Here is a 20,156-nt window from a genome sequence, read left to right on the forward strand (position 1 = left end):
TCATAACAGAGGCATTGTCAGTCCCTATCCCCAGGAGTTTCTCTTTTTTTAAGACAACACTTGTCGAGGAAAGCCAAAACAGCACGGGCTGTAGATTTGGCATCTTCTCCCTCCAACTCAACAAGCCCCAGAAATGTTGATACAATTGTCTGCTTGGTGTCACTAAAGTACCTTATCACAACCCCCAGGTACTTAGAAACACTTACATCCGTGGACTCAACGAGAAGGTGGCTGAAACGCTGGTCACCCACGTCTGCGACCAACATTTTCATAAAGTATGGTGCTAGAACACCATTACTCATTTCTGTGCACTTTGTCCTGTGCATTTTGAAGTGGGTAGCGTCAGTGGAGTCTGAGAAAGCAGCTCTGCATGGTTCTCCAATTTGATCACATGCCATCATGGAACAGTGTTCAGCAATAGCTAATGCCATGGTGGCCTCAGCCTTTTCTTGCAGACTACATTTTTTTAACCATAAATGGCAGCTTGTTTTGGGTGGAACTGTTATAAGGCTTTGCCTTTTGAGTATGTTTTTGAGTTGTCATGTGTTTGTTTACATATTTAAAATTAGCTCCCTGGATGCAATTCTTATGGCTTCCACAGGGTGTCAGCAGTCTTTTTTTCCAAGCTTTCAGGCTTGAAACCTTAACAAGTAAGAAATATCAGTTTTAGCAGAAGGGCAGTCTTGGAAATTTGTGTTTGTGCGCGGATGAAGACATTACGCACCTGTTAAAATCGGTTTCCTATTGAACATACTTCTTTCCATAAGAAATATTATAGTTTGATTACATTTCAGGGTATCTGAGGAGTAAATAGAAATGTCTTTTGACTTGTTGAAACAAAGTTTAGGGTTAGAGTTTCAGATTCCTTTCTCTGCATGTTGAATGAGTAGATTACTCAAATCGATGGCGCCAACTAAACAGATTTTTTGGGGATACAAAGAACTATTTTATCTAACAAAACAACACTACATTTCATAGCTGGGACCCTTTGGATGACAACTCAGGGGAAGATTTTTTTAAAGTAAGTGATTATTTAATCGTTATTTGTAAATGTATGAAACCTGTGCCGGTGGAAAAATATTTAGATGTGGGGTGTCGTCCTCAAACAATCGCATGGCATGTTTTCGCTGTAATAGCTACTGTAAATCAGACAGTGCAGTTGGATTAACAAGAATTTAAGCTTTCACTTAAATGTATATAAATGTTTAAAATACATAATATTTATGATTATTTGAATTGCGCGCCCTCCTTCCATGTCGGTTAGAGAGGATCAGCTTGAGCAAAGGGATGTGTAGAATCACTGATCTACAAAGAGTATTCCCTGCCACATAATAGGCTTTGCGCAATTAAGATTCAGAGAGCTATGCTTCCCCTGGCTTAGGCAATCTCCCCACCGACATTGATTGTCAGGACTTGGGGCCCTCAGATCCTCAAAAGGTTTTTACAGCTGCAACATTAAGAGCATCTTGACTGGCTGCATCACCGCCTGGTATGGCAACTGCTCTAAGGCGCTACAGAGGGAAGTGCGTACAGCTCAGTACATCACTGGGGCCTAACTCCCTGTCACTCAGGAACTCTATACCAGGTGGTGTCAGAGGAAGGCCTTCAAATTGTCAGACTCCAGCCTCCCAAGTCATAGACTGTTCTCTCTGCTACCGCACAGCAAGCAGTACCAGAGTGCCTAGTCTGGGACCAAAAGGCTCCTGAAAGCCACAAGACTGCTAAACAGTTAATCAAATGGCTACCCGGACTATTTACATTGACCCACTTTTTGAGTGGTTTTTTTGCACTGACTCTCTTGCACTGGCTCTATGCACACACACTAGAATCTACCCACACATTCACACATACTATGCTGACATTCCCAACACACACTACATACACTCACAGACACAAAACGCACACATACACAGACACACTCGCTGTTGCTACTCTATTCATTATCTATCCTGATTGCATAGTCCCTTTTACCCCTACCTGTACATGTTACCTCCGTTACCTCAACTATCTCGTACCCCTGCACATTGGCTCCTTGTAAACAGACTCGTTCGTTATTGTTAGTTTATTACTATTTTCCTTTTTTTAACTTAGCAAATTGTTTATTTTTTCTCACTTTTTAACTCTGCATTGTTGCCAAAGAGTTAGTAAGTAAGCATGTCACGGTAAAGTCTACACCAATTGTATTTGCATGTGACAAATAAAATGTGACTTGATTTGAGACTGCTTGTGTCAATTAAATAACATTTCCTATGATTTTCTACCTGCAGCAAAAGTAGTGGATAATGCCAAAAATACCAGTTAAAGAAAAAACAATGAAAACAACTGATGTTCATTTTATAATAAGAGCTACACCAACATAAATGTTTATTCATAGGCCGACCTGTCCGGTAAATTGCCACAGCAATGTGGCTTTAATAGTATTAGCTGGACAATCTGGACATCTGTTGTGTGGGGGGAAAAAAGGTAGCTGTATAATTAAGAACAGTACCTTGCAGGATTCAATAATTGGAATTGTAAGAGTTGTTCTCCAGTCCTTGTCTCTGCTATTGTCATTCTAATAGGATCCAGAAAGAACAAAACCCTGTCCTCGAACATTTACATTGAAAGTTGCAAAGTTAAAGGCAAAGACACAAAACATCCACATAAAATTAAATACTTTTCTTGATCAAATAACATGGATAACAACTTTTTGTGCAGTATTAATTGACTATCCTTACAAACCACTTAATTTCAATCAAATTTCAAACAATCAATTAAATGTAATTATAAAGCCCTTTTTTTTTACATCAGTCAATGTCACAAAGTGCTGTACAGAAACCCAGCCTAAAACCACAAACAGCAAGCAATGCAGATGTAGAAGCACGGTGGCGGTGGCTAGGAAAAATAAGAAATAAGTTGCGTTTGCTAAGTATTTCAAGAAACTGTAAAACATATCAAGTATTTTTTTATTCCACAAGTATTATCAGATTAACTTCTGTACAGATAATTATCAGACTCATGTTACAAATGCTGGTAAACACTCAAATACAAATACATTTAGTTTAAATGTTTTCACAAAAGTAGTGCACCGGATCTTTACGGGTCTTGTTTTAGCAGACATCTTCAGCGTGGGCAATATTTTTCCTCTTCTGCATGTTGCAGCCAAACGCTACCCTACCTTGGCACACTGACGTCACATCATTGTGCAAAAGCCGGAAGGGAAGAGCGCCCTTCTCATATCAAACAATGATCTGCGCCACTCGGTCATGCTGCCAATATGGCAGCAGGGTCCATCGTCCACAAACATACATCTCTTTTCCATAAAAAAAGCTGGTTCATGCCGGAGAGGCAGGCCCGTTCCCAAAACGAATGCAATCACGTTTCACCCGGTGTAACCCGGGCCAGATAAACGACCCCCAGCGGAATAATTTGGTTTGAACCGTCAGACTAAAGGACAAAGACTCCACAAGGTCTATTCCACACTGGCCCAACCAGGGGCACTTTCAAAACCGTAAAAAACGGGGAAGAAACATTAACATTCTTATTGGACAAAATCAGATAGTCCCGCATCCATTTTAAAACCCCTGTGCTGTTTTGTGCCTTCTGAACAACACGAACGTGTTTTGGTCACGTGGTTGCGGGGTGGGGTCAACAGGTAGGTGCGTAGCGTGAGTTTTTCCGTTTAAAGGGCAAAGTTGTTCCTGCAAGTTGTCACTGCTATTGTGTGCACCCAAGACAACATGGATTTCGATTTGGCTTCAGGTAATTCTTGATTTCATGAATCATAATTGCATTCAACTCCTTCAACTCTAAAATATTGTCTGAACTACAGTAACTACAGTGTAACCATTTCTCTATTGATATGATGGTTATTAGTCTGATGCAAGCCAGATATTTTCCTATTATTTGAGCTAATTTGAATGTGCATTTCACACCTGTCATACGTTGATTTGAATTATTCCAAAGACTGCCTTAGTTGAGACAATATATTTATGTTATTAATAGCAGAAGGCAAATGTGCATCAAAAGGACATACTGATGAGCAATCTAACATGTCATGTCTCTTATTTCCCACAGCTGTAGGTAAAGATGATCAGGTGAAAAAGGATGATGCCTCTGGCCAGGAACAGAACGCCCTCTTTGGATGGGGGAAGAAGAAGGACAAAGATGGGGATAAGGACAAGGTAAGAAACCTACTGTTACCATTACCTAAACCAGTTGCTTGATAAGTGTGTCAATTGTATTTCATCCATCAATGGCAATTTGTGTGCAATTAATGCTGATACACACACACACACACACACGGCATACAAAGTATCCTGACTGTCTACCAACTTTCAGAGTGCATCCAAGGACAAAGACAAATCAAAGGACCGCAAGGACAGTGACAAATCGAAGGACCATAGGGTGGACAAAGACAAGTCTAACGAACATAAGGACGGGAAACATGGTGACAAGAAGGACAAAGGTCATAAGAAGAAGAAAGACAAGAAGCCCAAAGAGCATAAGGACAAAGACGATGGGCATGGGTCCTCTTCTTCTTCCTCGTCCAGCAGCGATGAGGTAGTGTACATTTAGCCTTGATTTGTTGAGTGTTTAAAAAAAAAAAAAAAAAAATGTTTCTTAACGTTTTGTTATTCTTCCAAAGAATGGTCATGTATGGCTGCTATAGAATGTGGTCCAACAAGCCGTGCTGACAACCACACCATTAGTTCAAGGGTTCCTTACTATAAACATGGGTAAGGCCATAAAGGCTGTGCAGGACATAGCACCTGTGGCAATTTTATCAGGCTAAATGCCCTAGTTATGTATGAGTGGTTGGTGTTGTCATTTACAACACTTGAGACTCCGACCTTTTACTATCAAATGCGGTTCCATGCACTTTATCAGCTAGTAAAACACAATTTTAGAAACAGTAATCCCCTTTTGCAGTCTTTATTCCCGGCTGCATAGCTGTCTGTTGTTGATGGGTACATGGACAAGACAGTAAGGCTCATCACACCTTTTATAACCTGGGCCATGTCTTACTTTTTATGCAAACTAGGCTGACGTCAAAGAGGAAATGGACATGAGTGCTCTGAGTTACTGGGTGTGTCTGTGAAAACAGATCAGATAGGAGAGCAATAACAAGGTGTTACCTGCCCTACAGCCACATATCAGGGCCTGACTGCATAGTTTGCCCAAAACAAGTGTTCTTATTAGTACATGTAATGGCTCATACTGGCACCTTGATATTGTCATAATCGCCAGGGTTTTATGGCTTATCTTCTATTAAATGTATGTCTCTTGTCATTTTAGGATGAAGGCAAGAAGACGCATCACTGATTCTGGTGCTGTGAGGAGGTGTTACTGCCAGTTAACCCTGATCTCAATGTTTTCTACTGCAGTGTTGATGCATGATATTTACTGTGTACTGTTTCCCTGTTGTTCCTAATTTATATTTTGATGTGCCAGACTGTAAAGTAGTGTGTTTTACACCCGAACATTAAATAACACGACAACCAGGATATATGGTGAATGTCAGACTTCTCTCCGACTTCTTTCCTCCCTAGTGAAAAGTCTAATGTCCACCAGAAGAGGGAGGTGTTTTTCATTTAATATTTGTTTAATAGATTGAATACAATTGATTGGCAAACATTTATGTTCAAGTTTTTTGATAAATTGTCCAGTTAAAAAGATGGAACTGCATTATTTTGTTTATTTTAGCACAATTTATGGAACACTCAATGTTCTTAGTTTGAAATAGAAAGCATAAGGGAGGTCAACTACAAATACCTAGGTGTCTGGTTAGACTGTAAACTCTCCTTCCACACTCACATTAAGCATCTCCAATCCAAAATTTAAATCTAGAATCGGTTTCCTATTTCGTAAACAAAGCATCCTTCACTCATGCTGCCAAACATACCCTCGTAAAACTGACTATCCTACCGATCCTTGACTTCGGCGATGTCATTTACAAAATAGCCCCCAACACTCTACTCAGCAAATTGGATGCAGTCTATCACAGTGCCATCCATTTTGCCACCAAAGCCCCATATACTATCCACCACTGCAACCTGTACTCTCTCGTTGGCTGACCCTCGCTACATATTTGTTGCCAAATCCACTGGCTCCAGGTCATCTATAAGTCTTTGCTAGGTAAAGCCCTGCCCAATCTCAGCTCACTGGTCACCATAGCAGCATCCACCCGTCGCATGCGCTCCAGCAGGTTTATCTCCCTGGTCACTCCCAAAGCCAATTCCTCCTTTGTATGCTTTTCCTTCCAGTTCTCTGCTGCCAATGATTGGCATGAACTGCAAAAATCACTGAAGCTGGAGACTCATATCTCCCTCACTAACTTTAAGCACCAGCTGTCAGAGCAGCTCACAGATCACTGCACCTGTACATAGCCCATCTGTAAATAGCCCACCCAACTACCTCATCCCCCATACTGTTATTTATTTGATTTATTTTGCTCCTTTGCACCCCAGTATCTCAACTTGCACACTCATCTTCTGGAAATCTATCACTCCGGTGTTTAATTGCTACATTGTAATTATTTCAACACTATAGCCTATTTATTACCTTACCTTCTTATCCTACCTCATTTCCACACACGGTATATATACTTTTTCTATTGTATTATTGACCATGTTTGTTTATTCCATGTGTCACTCTGTTGTTTGTGTCGCACTGCTTTGATTTATCTTGGCCAGGTTGCAGTTGAACTTGTTCTCAACTAGCCTACCTGGTTACATAAAGGTGAAAAAAATCATATATATATATATATACCCACCCACCCAAAGGTTTTCTCAACAGGGGATAGTGTTCAAAGTGGGACGTAGGTACAGTGCATGTTCAGTACGAACATATTGTACTCCAACTATGCAGTGTGAAGATTAGACAAGGAATGGACTCCTAACCTGAATTGACCTAGTGAGCAGGTGCACTGGCCTAGAATAAATTAATTCCACAAAAACAAACTAGGAAAAGCAAAGCTGCACAAGATGAGACTGGGGTGCACAAAATGCATGACACAGCAAAAGCCAGGCTGTGTTTCCTTAACATGGCATCAATATTCAAGTGGACGTGAACTCTTAACAGGGGTTGTCAGGAAAGAAGAATTAAAACATTTAACGTACATATCTTGCTCACATTCTTAATCTTTTATATCGGGCGGAAAGAAAAATGGAGCGATTGCAAAATGTATCAATAATAAATCAGTGTCTTTGGATGCTGCCATTTCTGTACGGTAACTCCTCGATCACACTTGGCTGTATCCCTGTTGGGATGCATAGGAGAGGAGATGAACAGATGGGCTGTATATCTTTCTAGTGAACTTGTCAGCAGAACTGTTGGGTCACTTTTCATTTATGCATTCATGGTTTATGAAATGAACAGGACAGTAGCTTCTAGTAAAAACAAAAAAATGGTACACTCATATGTACGGTGTCGGCTACTGTATACATTGTCACACTTGTATTTAAGAATAACTTGAGTGTTACTGCTTTCCCAAATCAGAAGGTAGTGAGCAGGGGTGCTTTAAGATCCAGTATTCATAATATCTGATAACATACGCCAGGGTTTTATAAAATGGCGCCAGTATGTCAGAAATCAAACAATCTGAATGGCCTCTGGTAAAAGTAGGTATTCCTTACGTTGCTCAAGTCAGGAGTGACAGACATATTCTTTGGAAACGCCTGCCAACAACCCCAGGCAGTACGGAAGAGCTTGTTGAAGCGCTGGCCCTTGTCACGCCTTCTCATCTCCTCTCATACATTTTTAATTACTCAACAGTCAGAAAAGTTGAATAAGGGAAAAAGTTTTCATCAAATATTTGTCTACAAAACCTTGACAGATAAAAAAAGAAGCTGTTTTTATATTTTGATTTGGCCCAGGAGTGCTCAGGCTTTATGCCTGCAGTGTTTTTAGTGAAACACAGGGAGTATTTTGTGCTGAGCTGTGGTAAGATCACATTTTGTTCAAGAGAACACATTGACAGTCGCCTCCCTTTTGAGAGCTGCTGTTGTGTGTTGCTGGCTTTCTAATATGGGCGGTGGTGACAGAAAACTGTCAGCTTGAAAAACGAAACAGTGTTGGTTTGCTGTTACAGGCATGAAGATAACACATGTTTTGAAATTGAATTGGGCTTGTACTTTCTGAAAAGCTTGTCACTTCTGCCAAATTAAGATGTGCATGAAAGCTGGAGCAATCAATCAACAAAACTTTCAATAAACCAGATAAATGGTAATCTGTCCATAGTCTTTATCTACTTAATATCAGCTTTTACTCAGCACGTGCATTGCATGCATAATGCAGTACATCCGTATACATTGGAGCTGGCTTCAACCGTGCACTGCGGGATGCAGTTGCCTACCAAGCACATACAGTGGCTTTTTTTTGTCACCAGAGGGGGGCATTACTACCTCTAGTCTAGACTGGCGTCACTGGTCTCCTGGCAACAGCACGGGCGAGTTCTCGATCAAGGTTCCAAATAGAATGCTGTACAGAAAAGGAGTGCATGTTTACCATTGAGAACCATGGGCCTGCCTTGTACAAGAAGAAACAATTACCCTCTAAGAAATTATAATGTTTCATGTCTTCTGTGAATTTGTATCTACTACAGCAAGACTGCCGACAATTTTCAGAACGTGCGTAATTGATTAAATGGAAAATACCAAGTGCTGTCAGCTGACAACATAGTGCGAGTGTGCGACCAACAAAAACAACAACATTGAAACGAAAAGAAAGGACGTTCAAGAAGAAGCAACGGTTTAGTGTGGTGTTAGACTATATGATGAGATGCAACCTTTTGTTGCTCTTTCTACTGTTAGAAAATGTAACATTTTATGTTGCTACATAAAACGCATCTGATTATCGCGTAAACCACTTGGACTGTATTCATGTATGTTGTTTCGAGAGACCGTTACTTTCCATCAAATAAACTGTGAAATAACGATTTATTCAGTCAAGAAGCCACACAAAACGACTTGCCAAGTACTTACGAACCATGATTAAATTCCATAATTCGGACCTATGGATTGCTTGGCTGGTTTTATTTTGCATGGAAGGTAAGAGATTCATTACTTTAAAAAGTTTGTAGAACTAGCTACTTGTGTGACATTAAACTGTTCCTCCCATCGTAACACCATGAAGAAGAAAAAATGTTATGGAAAAAATAATTTACCATAATTGATTATTTTAAACAAATAAGATTGGCCTACCCAACCATGTCTACATGAGCTGTTTTATTATATCAATGAGGAAATTATTGGGATACAATATTTCATTTGTGTAATCTATGATTGTAATATAGGATCATTTGGAATTACAATTGTGCCATGGAAGCAACCTCGCCAAGAGCGCATGCCATGCTTGATCCTTCCCTTAATATTTGAATCTCTCTGTAAACCCCCTCCATTCCAGCACAATCTAAAGCAATGATTTAGAATGACTTTGTTTAAATATATATTCCCATATCGCATGAAAATCACTTTTGATTGCTTTCATATGCACACGATTGGCGTTTTTGGAACATCGGACAGGGAGCCCAAATCTGTATTCTCTTTTATAGTCAATGCAGTGGATACGGACTGAAACATGTAGTGGAACATTCAGTGTTGGTCTGAGATAGAAACGAAGGTCCATCCAGACGGCAAAGGGGTGCAGCCGATAATCCGCGCGATTAAGAAGAGCACTCGATTCCCTGTGACGACGCACCTTGGCCGCCTTCTCGTTGTAGCTGTTCAAGTACAACCTCATAAGAAGTTTTCAGAATATAGATGGGAACTAGGTGAGGGTAGACGAGAATAATATACAAAGCTAATGATTCATATTTAAGTCAACTTTATATTACAACAAAGTATGTACAGAGCAAATTGAAATGGCCAATGTTTGTGGAACATATTCCCAACATGAACCTGCACCCTCTGGATTCTGTCTCACATGTTTGTGTATCACAGAGAAGTGTCACTGTGAATTCTTGTTTGATCCAATTGAGTGCTATGTATTGAACATAACTACTGTACTTTGATGTCTGTGTGATGTTGTGTGTGATGTCTGCTGTCATCCTTATTCAATAGTGGACTGAGACAGAGCATCCTCCTCCCCATCCCTTCTAAGTCTACTCGTGTAACCAGTGTCTCACTTTATCTGCTCTGTGATCCAGTGGAAAATGCAAGAGTTCAAAGGATGAGGTGCCGCAGTTCTCCCTTGTACTCCAAAGAGTTTTCTGCAAGTGGTTCATACTGTACAATGTATCCAAAGACGCATAACTGAACATAAATTGTCGATTTTCTTTCGAAATATGTTCTCCATCTATCTAGGTGTTTGTCTCTATAAATACTGTAAACTGGCAATAGATTTCTTCCCTGACGTCTTCTTGTTTCTGCTGTATATTGATATGGACCTTCCCAGGGTGCAATGCGCATCTCAAGAATCATCACTCATGGATGTGAATTGATCCGATCAACTTCCTGAGATACATCTCTAGTATGGTAAAGCTAGGTCTGTTGATATGGTACTACTGGTTTGTTGGTGGTAAAGTGTTCGGGTGAAGAGGAGTGATACAGTGCACTCTATTGGCCCGTGTTACTTCAGCGTCAATTTCCATTGGGCACAAACTGGTTGAATCAATATTATTTCCATGTCATTTCAGTGTTGAACCAATGTGGAATAGACATTGAATTGACGTCTGTGTCCAGTGGGTCGTCTCCCTGTGCTGTGCTGGGGTCTCTCTTTAGCTGACTGTGGCCGTTTAGTTGTCGCTAGAACTCCCCGGTGTCTGGAAGAAAGCGTGTCACAAGGGAACTCTCTCCACACAAGTGATGCCGGACAGTCCCCTTTACACTGTCGAGTTCACTGAAAGTCCCTTCAAACTGTCAGCCTTAGTTGGAACATACAACATACATAATGTTGCATTCCTGTCAATTAGCTAAGGCCAGGCAGACCAAGTACAGATATTCAATGGCCTCCCGGGTGGCGCAGTGGTTAAGGGTGCTCTACTGCAGCGCCAGCTGTCCCTGGGTTCGCGCCCAGGCTCTGTCGTAAAAAAATATATATATATATATATATTTTTAAGTACAGACATTCAGATACATGCAAAGCATAAAGTGATGCAGAACAAGTTTGATGTTAAAAAATACTTTTCCAAGAGCTGGTTCAAGGGACTTTTAAAAGGACAGAATAAATGGCGGATTGGTTCTGCTTGTGAAATGATGCCCAGGGCAGTACCCACAGTGTGTCTCTCCGTGGCCGGCTCTAAAGATTTCACCAGATAGCTGGAGGGCTGTAGAACCAATCCGGCATGCTGATCAATTCTGCAAATGAAATGTATCTGAAGTTGTGTCCCTGAACTTTTCAACTGGTTGTTGTTGAATATAATGCATGTTAAATTGCCTGGTTCCACCAGTGCCCCGATGTAGTGGCTTCTCGTTTGAAGTTCTCCGCACCCCATGAGTTAAATGCTGGGTTGGGAAGATGAGTCGTCGGCCTTGGCGAAACATGCAATGAAAATAAATCATAATAGCAGTAAGGTACTTCATTTGCATCAATTTAACCCAGATTTCTTGGCAAAAAGAGTTTCTCTGCAGGTACTGTAAGCTTTAACCCTCGTGATATCAACAGGCTTTCTAAAATACCATAGCCCAAGCAAAAGTAGGGGTGTTAACCGGGTGTCTTGGCTGAATTCCCTGCGCTGCCATGGCCAGTTTCCTCTACACTGTGACTCTTACCCAAGTCATTGTGGTCATTTAGAATAAGTTCAATCAACTTACCTGCCAAAATCAAGGTAAACAAATAGAACAGACCTGAGCAGACCTGAGCAGAGAAATACTACTTACACGGCAGAGGTATCCCTGAAAAGAAAAGCACTCAGGGGAGAGAGCTGGGAAAGCAGTGCTCAGTGATGCAAAACAAACTGTCTCTGTAATCATCTGTGATCCTTCATGATGAGTCTCCCTTCTAAATGATATTGAATATGTGATTTCAATAATCAAGTACGATTTATACTTTAAATATGTGCTCAAATCATTTATTTTCCCTTTTCCCCACTAAAAAGGAGCAGCTGGAATGTGTGTAGGACAGATGGACGTTTCCACCTCGATTATTTTAAAGCTAAAAATAGCTTCTCAAAAAATTGAAAAGACCTTTGGGACTGCTTGAAAAGTTCATGTGCATGAGTGACAGAGACGAGCTAGGAGGACGAGCCTTCAAAAGAATGCTGTGATAGCTGGTTCTGGGGAAATGCATGAATTAATGATGGAGATATTTGAGAGAGAGAGAGAGAGAGAGAGAGAGAGAGAAAGCACTGGCCGACAGTTGCCTGCTTAGGACTTTACTAACAGTACCCAAAAGAGAAGCTTGCGACGGTTGAGCTGAGTTCATGCCCAAACACCTCGGTCCAATGTGTGGTCATGGCTGTTTGGGATTTGGTGGTTTGGTAGCCTAGCTGTTAAGAGCATTGGGCAAGTAACCGATAGGTCGCTGGTTTGAATCCCCAAACTGACAAGGTGAAAAATCTGTTGATGTGCCCTTGAGCAAGGCACTTAACTCAAATTGCTCCTGTATCTCTAAATGCTCCCGACGCTCTTCTGGATAAGAGCGTCTGCTAAATAACCAAAATGTAAATCTCATTAATGTCATCAAACCAAGCTGGGATTAAGAATACACACACTTGTATTGGCCAGATATAGATAGGTTTGTGGGCGGCAGGGTAGCCTAGTGGTTAGAGTGTTGGGCTAGTAACTGAAAGGTTGCAAGTTCAAATCCCCGAGCTGACAAGGTACAAATCTGTCGTTCTGAACAGGCAGTTACGGCACTGTTCCTAGGCCGTCATTGAAAATAAGAATTTGTTCTTAACTGACTTGTCTGGTAAAATTAATTGTGTCAGAAAGGCTGGGCTAGTGGATTTGAACCCTTGCCCCAGACGGCATGTGTGTTCTGAAGGTTGTGGCTCTAACCACTAGGCTGCATGTGTACGGTATGAGCAACTGTTTTGGGAGTGAGGTGAGAGAGAGAGAGGCATAACACCCAGTCAGGTTTGTGGTTCACACACTAACCTGTCTTTTAATGTGGATTCCCTGTCCCCGTGCGTTGCTCCCAGGGGTTATACATCTTTTATGCGGATGCTGTCGTCCTGTAGTAGCATCCAGAGAATGCCCTCAACTTGCCGTTTTAGATTTTCAGCTTCATTGACTTGAAATTTGATGGCATTGCAGGGGAGTGTTTGAGAAATGTCCCGTTTCTATCCATCTGTAGTACAGAGACAGTCTTGTGCCGTGCTTTGTGTAGATTGCTATTTTAGTGCTGTACCTTGGTTCATCATTTTTAACACCAACGTAAAATCTAAAGCTGCATTTCATTTCTTATTCAGAACATTTAAACCTACAACACCCATAAGACACCTTGCCTCCTTGTGCGTTAGCCTATCATAATCCTCCGATAGTGTCTGATAGAGGATTGTTATGTATCATGGCATTAGCAAGGATTCTTTGTTTAGAGACCGAGGAGTCAGGGGAATCAATGGGTCAGAAGGTAGAGTAGTGTGTAGTGTGCTCTAATTCCCTTGGCATGGCAGTGAGTGAGCATCCCAGAGGTTTAATGCTCTCCTGCCCTGGTATTTTTTTTTTTAATATTTTTTTTTATTTCACCTTTATTTAACCAGGTAGGCTAGTTGAGAACAAGTTCTCATTTGCAACTGCGACCTGGCCAAGATAAAGCATAGCAGTATGAGCAGACAACACAGAGTTACACATAGAGTAAACAATTAACAAGTCAATAACACAGTAGAAAACAAAGGGGGAGTCTATATACAATGTGTGCAAAAGGCATGAGGTAGGCGAATATATGACCACATAGCTGCTGTAATCCACCTCACTTCACACACCAACCAGCATCACTTTCTAAATGCATAGTGTCTGCATGTGAGCTTTTTCTCAGGTACAAGGATTCATTCAAACTCAAACATGTGAGTTTATTCGAATACACATTGCTACCATGAAATCCAAATCATCATGACCCTATGGACTAGAGGGAATAGAGACATGACCTCTTGAACCTGGTAGAGCTGACGATTGGTGGTTATGCCCTTGACCATAGTAATGGCTTCCAATTCCGCGAGTGATTTAATGTGGTTGAAGACTATTATGTCTGTGATGAAACCACTCAATATTACACGGCTCGAGTGAAAACAGGAAGACCAGGAAAGTGTCTTGACCAGATAATTGCCATTCTCAATACATGGAGGATAATTCATATTCTTCTGAATGTAATTTAGAAAAATTGCACCTTGTTGCACCCAGCGTGTCGTCTGGCGCTCTGTATTGGTGACTTCCGCGTTTCATCCCTCGAGGTACGGTTACGGACCTCCGTCAATAGCTTTCATGTGCCTGGCACTTTAATATATTCAGTGTGCCAGCGTGAGGTGTGCAAAAAGGTTTTTCTTTTTATTGGCATTTCAATGTTAGAAGCTTTTAAATGTTAATGGAGGTGGTGTGCTCTCACTGATGGCTGTTTGGCTGTATGTGACGCAGCCAGCAGCTAGTGTATGTTTTTTTTTTTGCTCCAGAAAACTCGGGACACTGTAGGTCAACGTCAGTCAAGTGCCACTGCACTACAAATTGCCTTGTTTGTCAAGATAAATATCACTTTTAAACCCCTGGAACCGGTCGTTGTATTGCAATTTCATGATGTTCCTCTGATATTAAATACAATTCATATATATTTATACTGTTCAAATTCGTATTAGATTAGATTAAACATAACACCATTTTTGTTTTATGTGTGCTGTGATTTTCTGACGCTTAGTTTGAAGGAAATCTGTAAAGGAATCATCCAGAGAGATCTTCAGAGAAGCAGCAGAATATAGAGACACTCTACTGTATTAAACATGCCACCAGCTTTTCACAGCCATAGGTAATTCATAACCTGACTGGGTGTTATGCCTCTCTCCCTCTCTCTCTCTCTCTCTCTCTCTCTGCTTGGCCCCATATCTTATGATAAGCCTTACGAATCATTGCATTTGTCAAAATAAATGGTGTAGCTTCGATGTAGTGCCTCATAAAGCCATCGATTCGCAGGCTTCCACCTAAGAAGATGTATGTTTCCGAACCTAGAACTGAAGAATATATCTTCAAAAGATCTCAGAATATGTATACAGCACAGGTTCGGTCTAGTTCTTCAAATTCAAACTAAACATGAATTTGGTTGTAGCTAAGTGATAGACAGCGACTAGCAACGGTATATTTAGCATGTGGTAGAAGTTTATTACATGATATTTTACTTCTCCACCAGAGGACAGCCAGGTTAATGTGTGCTGAGTGTCTGAATTGATCCCTAATGGTGTGTTGTCTACACAAAGTTTTCACAAGTTCCCTTTCCTCACCCACTTAAACACGAGCCAAAATGGCTTTCCTAGGCTGAGCAACATTACTAGAGGAGGAATGAGCACGTTAGGTCTGATACGTGTTAGAACAGAGGAGTGATGCTTGTTCGTCAAATTTCTGCCCTGCAACAGCTGCCCCGGTCAACTGTAAGTGCTGTTATTGTGAAGTGGTAGGCCACAAAAGTTCACAGAACGGGACCGCAGAGTGCTGAAGCACGTAGTGTGTACAAAATAATCTGTCCTCAGTTGCTACACTCATTACCGAGTTCCAAACTGCCTCAGGAAGCAACGTCAGCACAAGAACTGTTCATTGGGAGCTTCATGAAATGGGTTTCCATGTCCGAGCAGCCGCACACAAGCCTAAGATCACAATACGCAATGCTAAGCGTCGGCTGGAGTGGTGTAAAGTTCTCCGCCATTGGAATCTGGAGCAGTGGAAACACGTTCTCTGGAATGATGAATCACTCTTCACCATCTGGCAGTTCGATGGACGAATCTGGGTTTGGCTGTTGCCAGGAGAACGCTACCTGCCCCAATGTATAGTGCCAACTGTAAAGTTTGGTGGAGGAGGAATAATGTTCTGAGGCTGTTTTTCATGGTTCTGGCTAGGCTGCTTAGTTCCAGTGAAGGGAAATCTACAGCATACAATGACATTCTAGACGATTCTGTCCTTCCAACTTTCTGGCAACAGTTTGGGAAAGTACCTTTCCTGTTTCAGCATGACAATGCCCCCGTGCACAAGGCAAGATCCATACAGAAATAGTTTGTCGAGATCGGTGTGGAAGAATTTGACTGACCTGCACAGAGCCCTGACCTCAACCTCATGTGGTGGCATATTTCTGCTTTACCAAATGAGGAGAGAGTTACAAACTTCACACACCAGTCAGAATTATACTTAAACTACATATATTTTAATAAGAGCTTTGCAATAGCCTTTTTGAGTTTCAATGATGCGCTATCTCTAATGAACCATTGAAAAGTACAAACAGAAAAGTACAAAGATCTTTTATAGCCAAGATACACCCCTCTCAACATACATGACGAATCACAGATCTTAAGAACAGTTCACAAAGGTTAAGATTTGTATGAAAGATATCTATAAAACATAGCAGACAGTTACTGCTGTGTCAACAGTTCTCACTGTAAAGACCAGTGTCTGGGCCCCCACTCCAAAAGGGAACCGCCTCTCCCTGATAAGGCATAGAACACAACCATTAACTCATGTTATCTGGAATGCTCTTTAGGCTTTATTACCCAAAGACTTCATAAATCTCCTCTGTCAGTGCTATCTCATAGAGGCCCATCCTCAGTGGAACACTCACAAAATACTCTATTCTGTCAATTGTAACAACTATTATAATGTAATACAAGCATTATAACAATCTTACAAGCATTATATCATAATCTTGCAATTTTCCACGACACTCATCAAGCACCTTTGACATGAATTGTAACACCGACTGTGAGGCAGGCCTAATCGACTAACATCCGTGCTCGACCTCCCTAATGCTCTTGTGGCTGAATGGAAGCAATTCCCCGCAGCAATGTTCCAACATCTAGTGGCAAGCCTTCCCAGAGTGTAGGCTGTTATAGCAGCAAATGGGGGACACCCTCCGTATTAACACCCATGAGTTTGGTATGAGGTGTCCACATACTTTTGTACATGTAGTGTGCCTATCAACTGTAATATTAGTTGTGTCCCAAATCCCGGGTCCAGCGGTGTGTTACCTATTAGCGTGTGTTATTCCACAGCAGAAAGGATTTAAATGCAGGCTATTTGAGGGGCTTTAAGCTAACATGGGGCGTAATGGAACAGCCGCGGTGCGCAAGTAACACATGGACGCAAGACAATGTGTAAAATATTAAAGTGCTCCTCTGTTTATTTGCCCCAAATCGTTCGCTAAGACAGGATTTTCGGCAGATTACAACCCTCAGTTCCCCATGCAGTGATTTATAGATTATAGATAGCTTTGGGTTTATGTATTCACGAGACTCAGTGGACAGCAAGCCTCTTTGGCCCTACCTCACGTGAACTAATTACCACCTCTCTCTACCTCCCTCCTTGTTCTCCTCTTTCCCTCCATCTCTCATCTTTTCTATCCAGCCTCGTATCATCCCTCGGTCTGCTCTGCCCTCATCCCACCACCATCATTTCCTTTTTCCTCCCTCTATTGTCACCCTTCCCTGCTCCTCCCCTCTTCCCTCTCCTCCCTCTGAGCCACACTTCACTCCTCTTCTGTGGATCCAGAGCAAAAAATGCATCACAATGTAATGGCTGTGGGAATGAGCTAATGACTAGAGTTGAAAAGGTCTTTGGTTTGAATCCCTGGTCCTGCGTGCTGTCTGCATAGGTCCTCTGGGGTTATTTTTTTCAGTTGTCCAACATGCAATACACAGTGTGAACAATGCAATTAACATCAATCTAGTCAATTTGGGTAATTAGCCATGCGTAATTAAGACGATCCCTGCATGTTATCACAACTGTAATTATCCCAAACCAACAATAACCATACAATGACATTGTTGTCCCATCTTTCAATGTCAACACGGGGAGTAATTCCGCTAGATATTGGAGGGAGTGTGTGTATCCCATCATCCATCACAACTGAGATGTCCCCTCTACTTTTTAAAAGAGAACAGGTGTGCCCCAGTAATCTCTCCTCCTTCCTAAAGTGTGCACTCATTCACTACTGCTCACAAACGTAAAAGCATTGGATTGGTGTTGGAATGAGTGTTCATATACCTGTCATTTCCTTTCAAATCTACAAAGGGACTTTAGCAATTATTCTACTTCATATTCATCATCTCCAGCACCACCCCAATGTGAAAATGTTTTGTTTTGTAGGAAAAAAAGACAACTGTTTCCAATGACATCATCGGTGTGCATCGTGTGACGTTAACCAATTATGAGTTGGAATTGCCTACTAATTGTCTACTAATTGGTTGATGATGTCATTGGACATGTATCTTCCTCTATCTTTTTTTTTACCACAAAACATAGAAACGCACCATTTTCACATATGTAGATGTTGGGGTAGTGCTGGAGATGGCGAATATGAAGTTGAACAATTTTGAAAGGTCCCTTTAAGTGCACAAGAAAGGACAGATTATTGGAACACAACCAACATCCTCATTTAGGACCTAGAGAGGAAGGCCTGTTCAGGTTTGTGGCCCATAATCAGTGAGTGAATAACAAGTGATCAATCAACCTCCCTTGTGCGTACAAGGCTGGCATTTTCCCTTTAAAAATAACATGGGTATTTCATTACACTCTCCTGATGTAAAAAAAACAAACATTGTTGAATCTGAGGTTTTTCTGAGCAGGGTTTTCAATACATTGGAAGTTTGCTTCAGCTGTCCTATTGCAATTGCCTATTGACTTTTAGCTGTGACTAAAGTCTTAGGAGAGTGGTGGGTGGTGGGTGCAGAAAGCTATGGCTTCGCTATTAGAGGGAACATAATAGAAAATTGAGTTTAGTTGAAAACGGCAGAGAGCCCCATTGAGCCAACCGTCATTTTACTCCCACAGCCACAAGAGATGCTATTTTCAATTGTTAAAAATGGCGCCAGGATAAAAGGGTATACGCTCGTTCAACCCAGCTATAACTGATTATATGGCTATGCGTGGCAAAATTACTGCAATTTTAATGAATCCTTGTTTAACAGTCGGATGAAAAATGCATTACACATTGGTATGCAGATGAGCTCGTGTGATACTGTGTTATAGTCATAGTTAATAAACCGTTAAAGGGGAGTTGGTTTTAGCTCAGGAATAAACTGCATACTTCCCTTTTTGTTGTCTGACAGACACTCCTCAGGAGAGACCAGTTGATTGTAGATAGAGGTCAAAGTGAATCCTTTAGAAATGCATACATGGTTGAGTCACCCACCGAAGCACATTTCACAGACGACTGCACAGCATGGTAAGGGCTATACTGCCTCTCTGCCTCTATCTTGAGGAGAGTCAGTCAGTCAGTGTACTGGCACAGTGCAGCAGGATTATAAAGGAAGGAACCACAACACTTTACTTGAGCTTCCTCTACCCACTCTACTTTCCTCCTTTGTGGTAACAGACTTGGGTTGAAATACTATCTGAAATAACTTCAAATACTTTAGCTGGGTGTCATTGAGCTTGCCTTTTTTTGCAAAGGAACCAATATAATAGCTTCTGGTACTCCAGGCAGGCTAAAGCAAACTCGAAACGTATTTGAATGATTTCAAATGGTGTTTGAACCCAGGTCTGCCGTGGTATTGGAAAAACAACTCTAAGTAAACATCTGGAGCATACCACCATGTGTTAAATCCTCTGCTCTAAGACCATTACCTCTCGTTTGCATGCTGTCAGCCGCCTCTGTAATTTTGGGCAGAGGGTTCCAATCCAAATGCTTGATTATTTTTTGGGGCCTGGGGAACTGTGGTAAATAATGAAAAGGCTTCTTTTTATCCACCCTGCCTACAGTACCGAGGACTCAGGTGGACTGTACGTATAAAAATAGAAACGAACAGCCGTGACGTGTTTGGAGAAAATCACACATGCCACAGATGATATTCAAAACAGCATTCCATTACAGCCTTTTACAGTAGAAAATATACCAAGGGTAGCTGTGTGTTTTTCTTTGCTGAAAGACAGTCCTCTGGAAAGCCTCAGTTCGTTAGAGCTTTGTGAAATCCTTAATACCCTCGCTGTCCCTTGGCACTGTCAGGGTCCCGTTCCAACTGGTCTCCTTGGCGATGGGTCTTTGAGAGAGGGCTAGCTGGTGCCAGGACACTGGGGTTTTCGATTGTCCTGCTGCATGGCTCATTATCATCTGAATAC

At 41.5% G+C, this 20,156-nt stretch overlaps 2 protein-coding genes across 3 annotated transcripts in view; both read left to right on the plus strand.

The window, feature by feature from the left end:
- Window positions 1–3,443: 3,443 nt before the first annotated feature.
- LOC110507543 (mediator of RNA polymerase II transcription subunit 19a) lies at window positions 3,444–5,502 on the plus strand. The gene is made up of 4 exons (XM_021587590.2): window positions 3,444–3,741; window positions 4,057–4,163; window positions 4,321–4,542; window positions 5,278–5,502. The coding sequence occupies exons 1-4, from the start codon at window positions 3,720–3,722 to the stop codon at window positions 5,302–5,304; spliced, it is 378 nt and encodes a 125-aa protein (XP_021443265.1). The 5' UTR covers window positions 3,444–3,719; the 3' UTR covers window positions 5,305–5,502.
- A 2,913-nt stretch (window positions 5,503–8,415) lies between these two features.
- The window catches only part of LOC110507544 (immunoglobulin superfamily member 11), a 98,303-nt gene continuing 86,562 nt past the window's right edge, over window positions 8,416–20,156 (plus strand). For both annotated transcript variants that reach the window (XM_021587591.2, XM_021587592.2), the window contains exon 1: window positions 8,416–9,029. In XM_021587591.2, coding sequence (XP_021443266.1) covers window positions 8,969–9,029 — 61 coding nt within the window. In that variant the 5' untranslated portion in view covers window positions 8,416–8,968. The remainder of the gene's footprint in view (window positions 9,030–20,156) is intronic.

Source organism: Oncorhynchus mykiss, chromosome 27 (genome assembly GCF_013265735.2).
Source record: "Oncorhynchus mykiss isolate Arlee chromosome 27, USDA_OmykA_1.1, whole genome shotgun sequence".
Lineage (NCBI taxonomy): Eukaryota > Metazoa > Chordata > Actinopteri > Salmoniformes > Salmonidae > Oncorhynchus > Oncorhynchus mykiss.

What these genes read in the sequence shown, in the direction of transcription:
- LOC110507543 (XM_021587590.2), top strand. Translation starts at nt 3,720, where the DNA reads ATGGATTTCGATTTGGCTTCAG. An exon ending in GGATTTCGATTTGGCTTCAG is followed by an intron (nt 3,742 to 4,056) that starts GTAATTCTTGAT and finishes TATTTCCCACAG; the next exon opens with CTGTAGGTAAAGATGATCAG. An exon ending in AAGATGGGGATAAGGACAAG is followed by an intron (nt 4,164 to 4,320) that starts GTAAGAAACCTA and finishes ACCAACTTTCAG; the next exon opens with AGTGCATCCAAGGACAAAGA.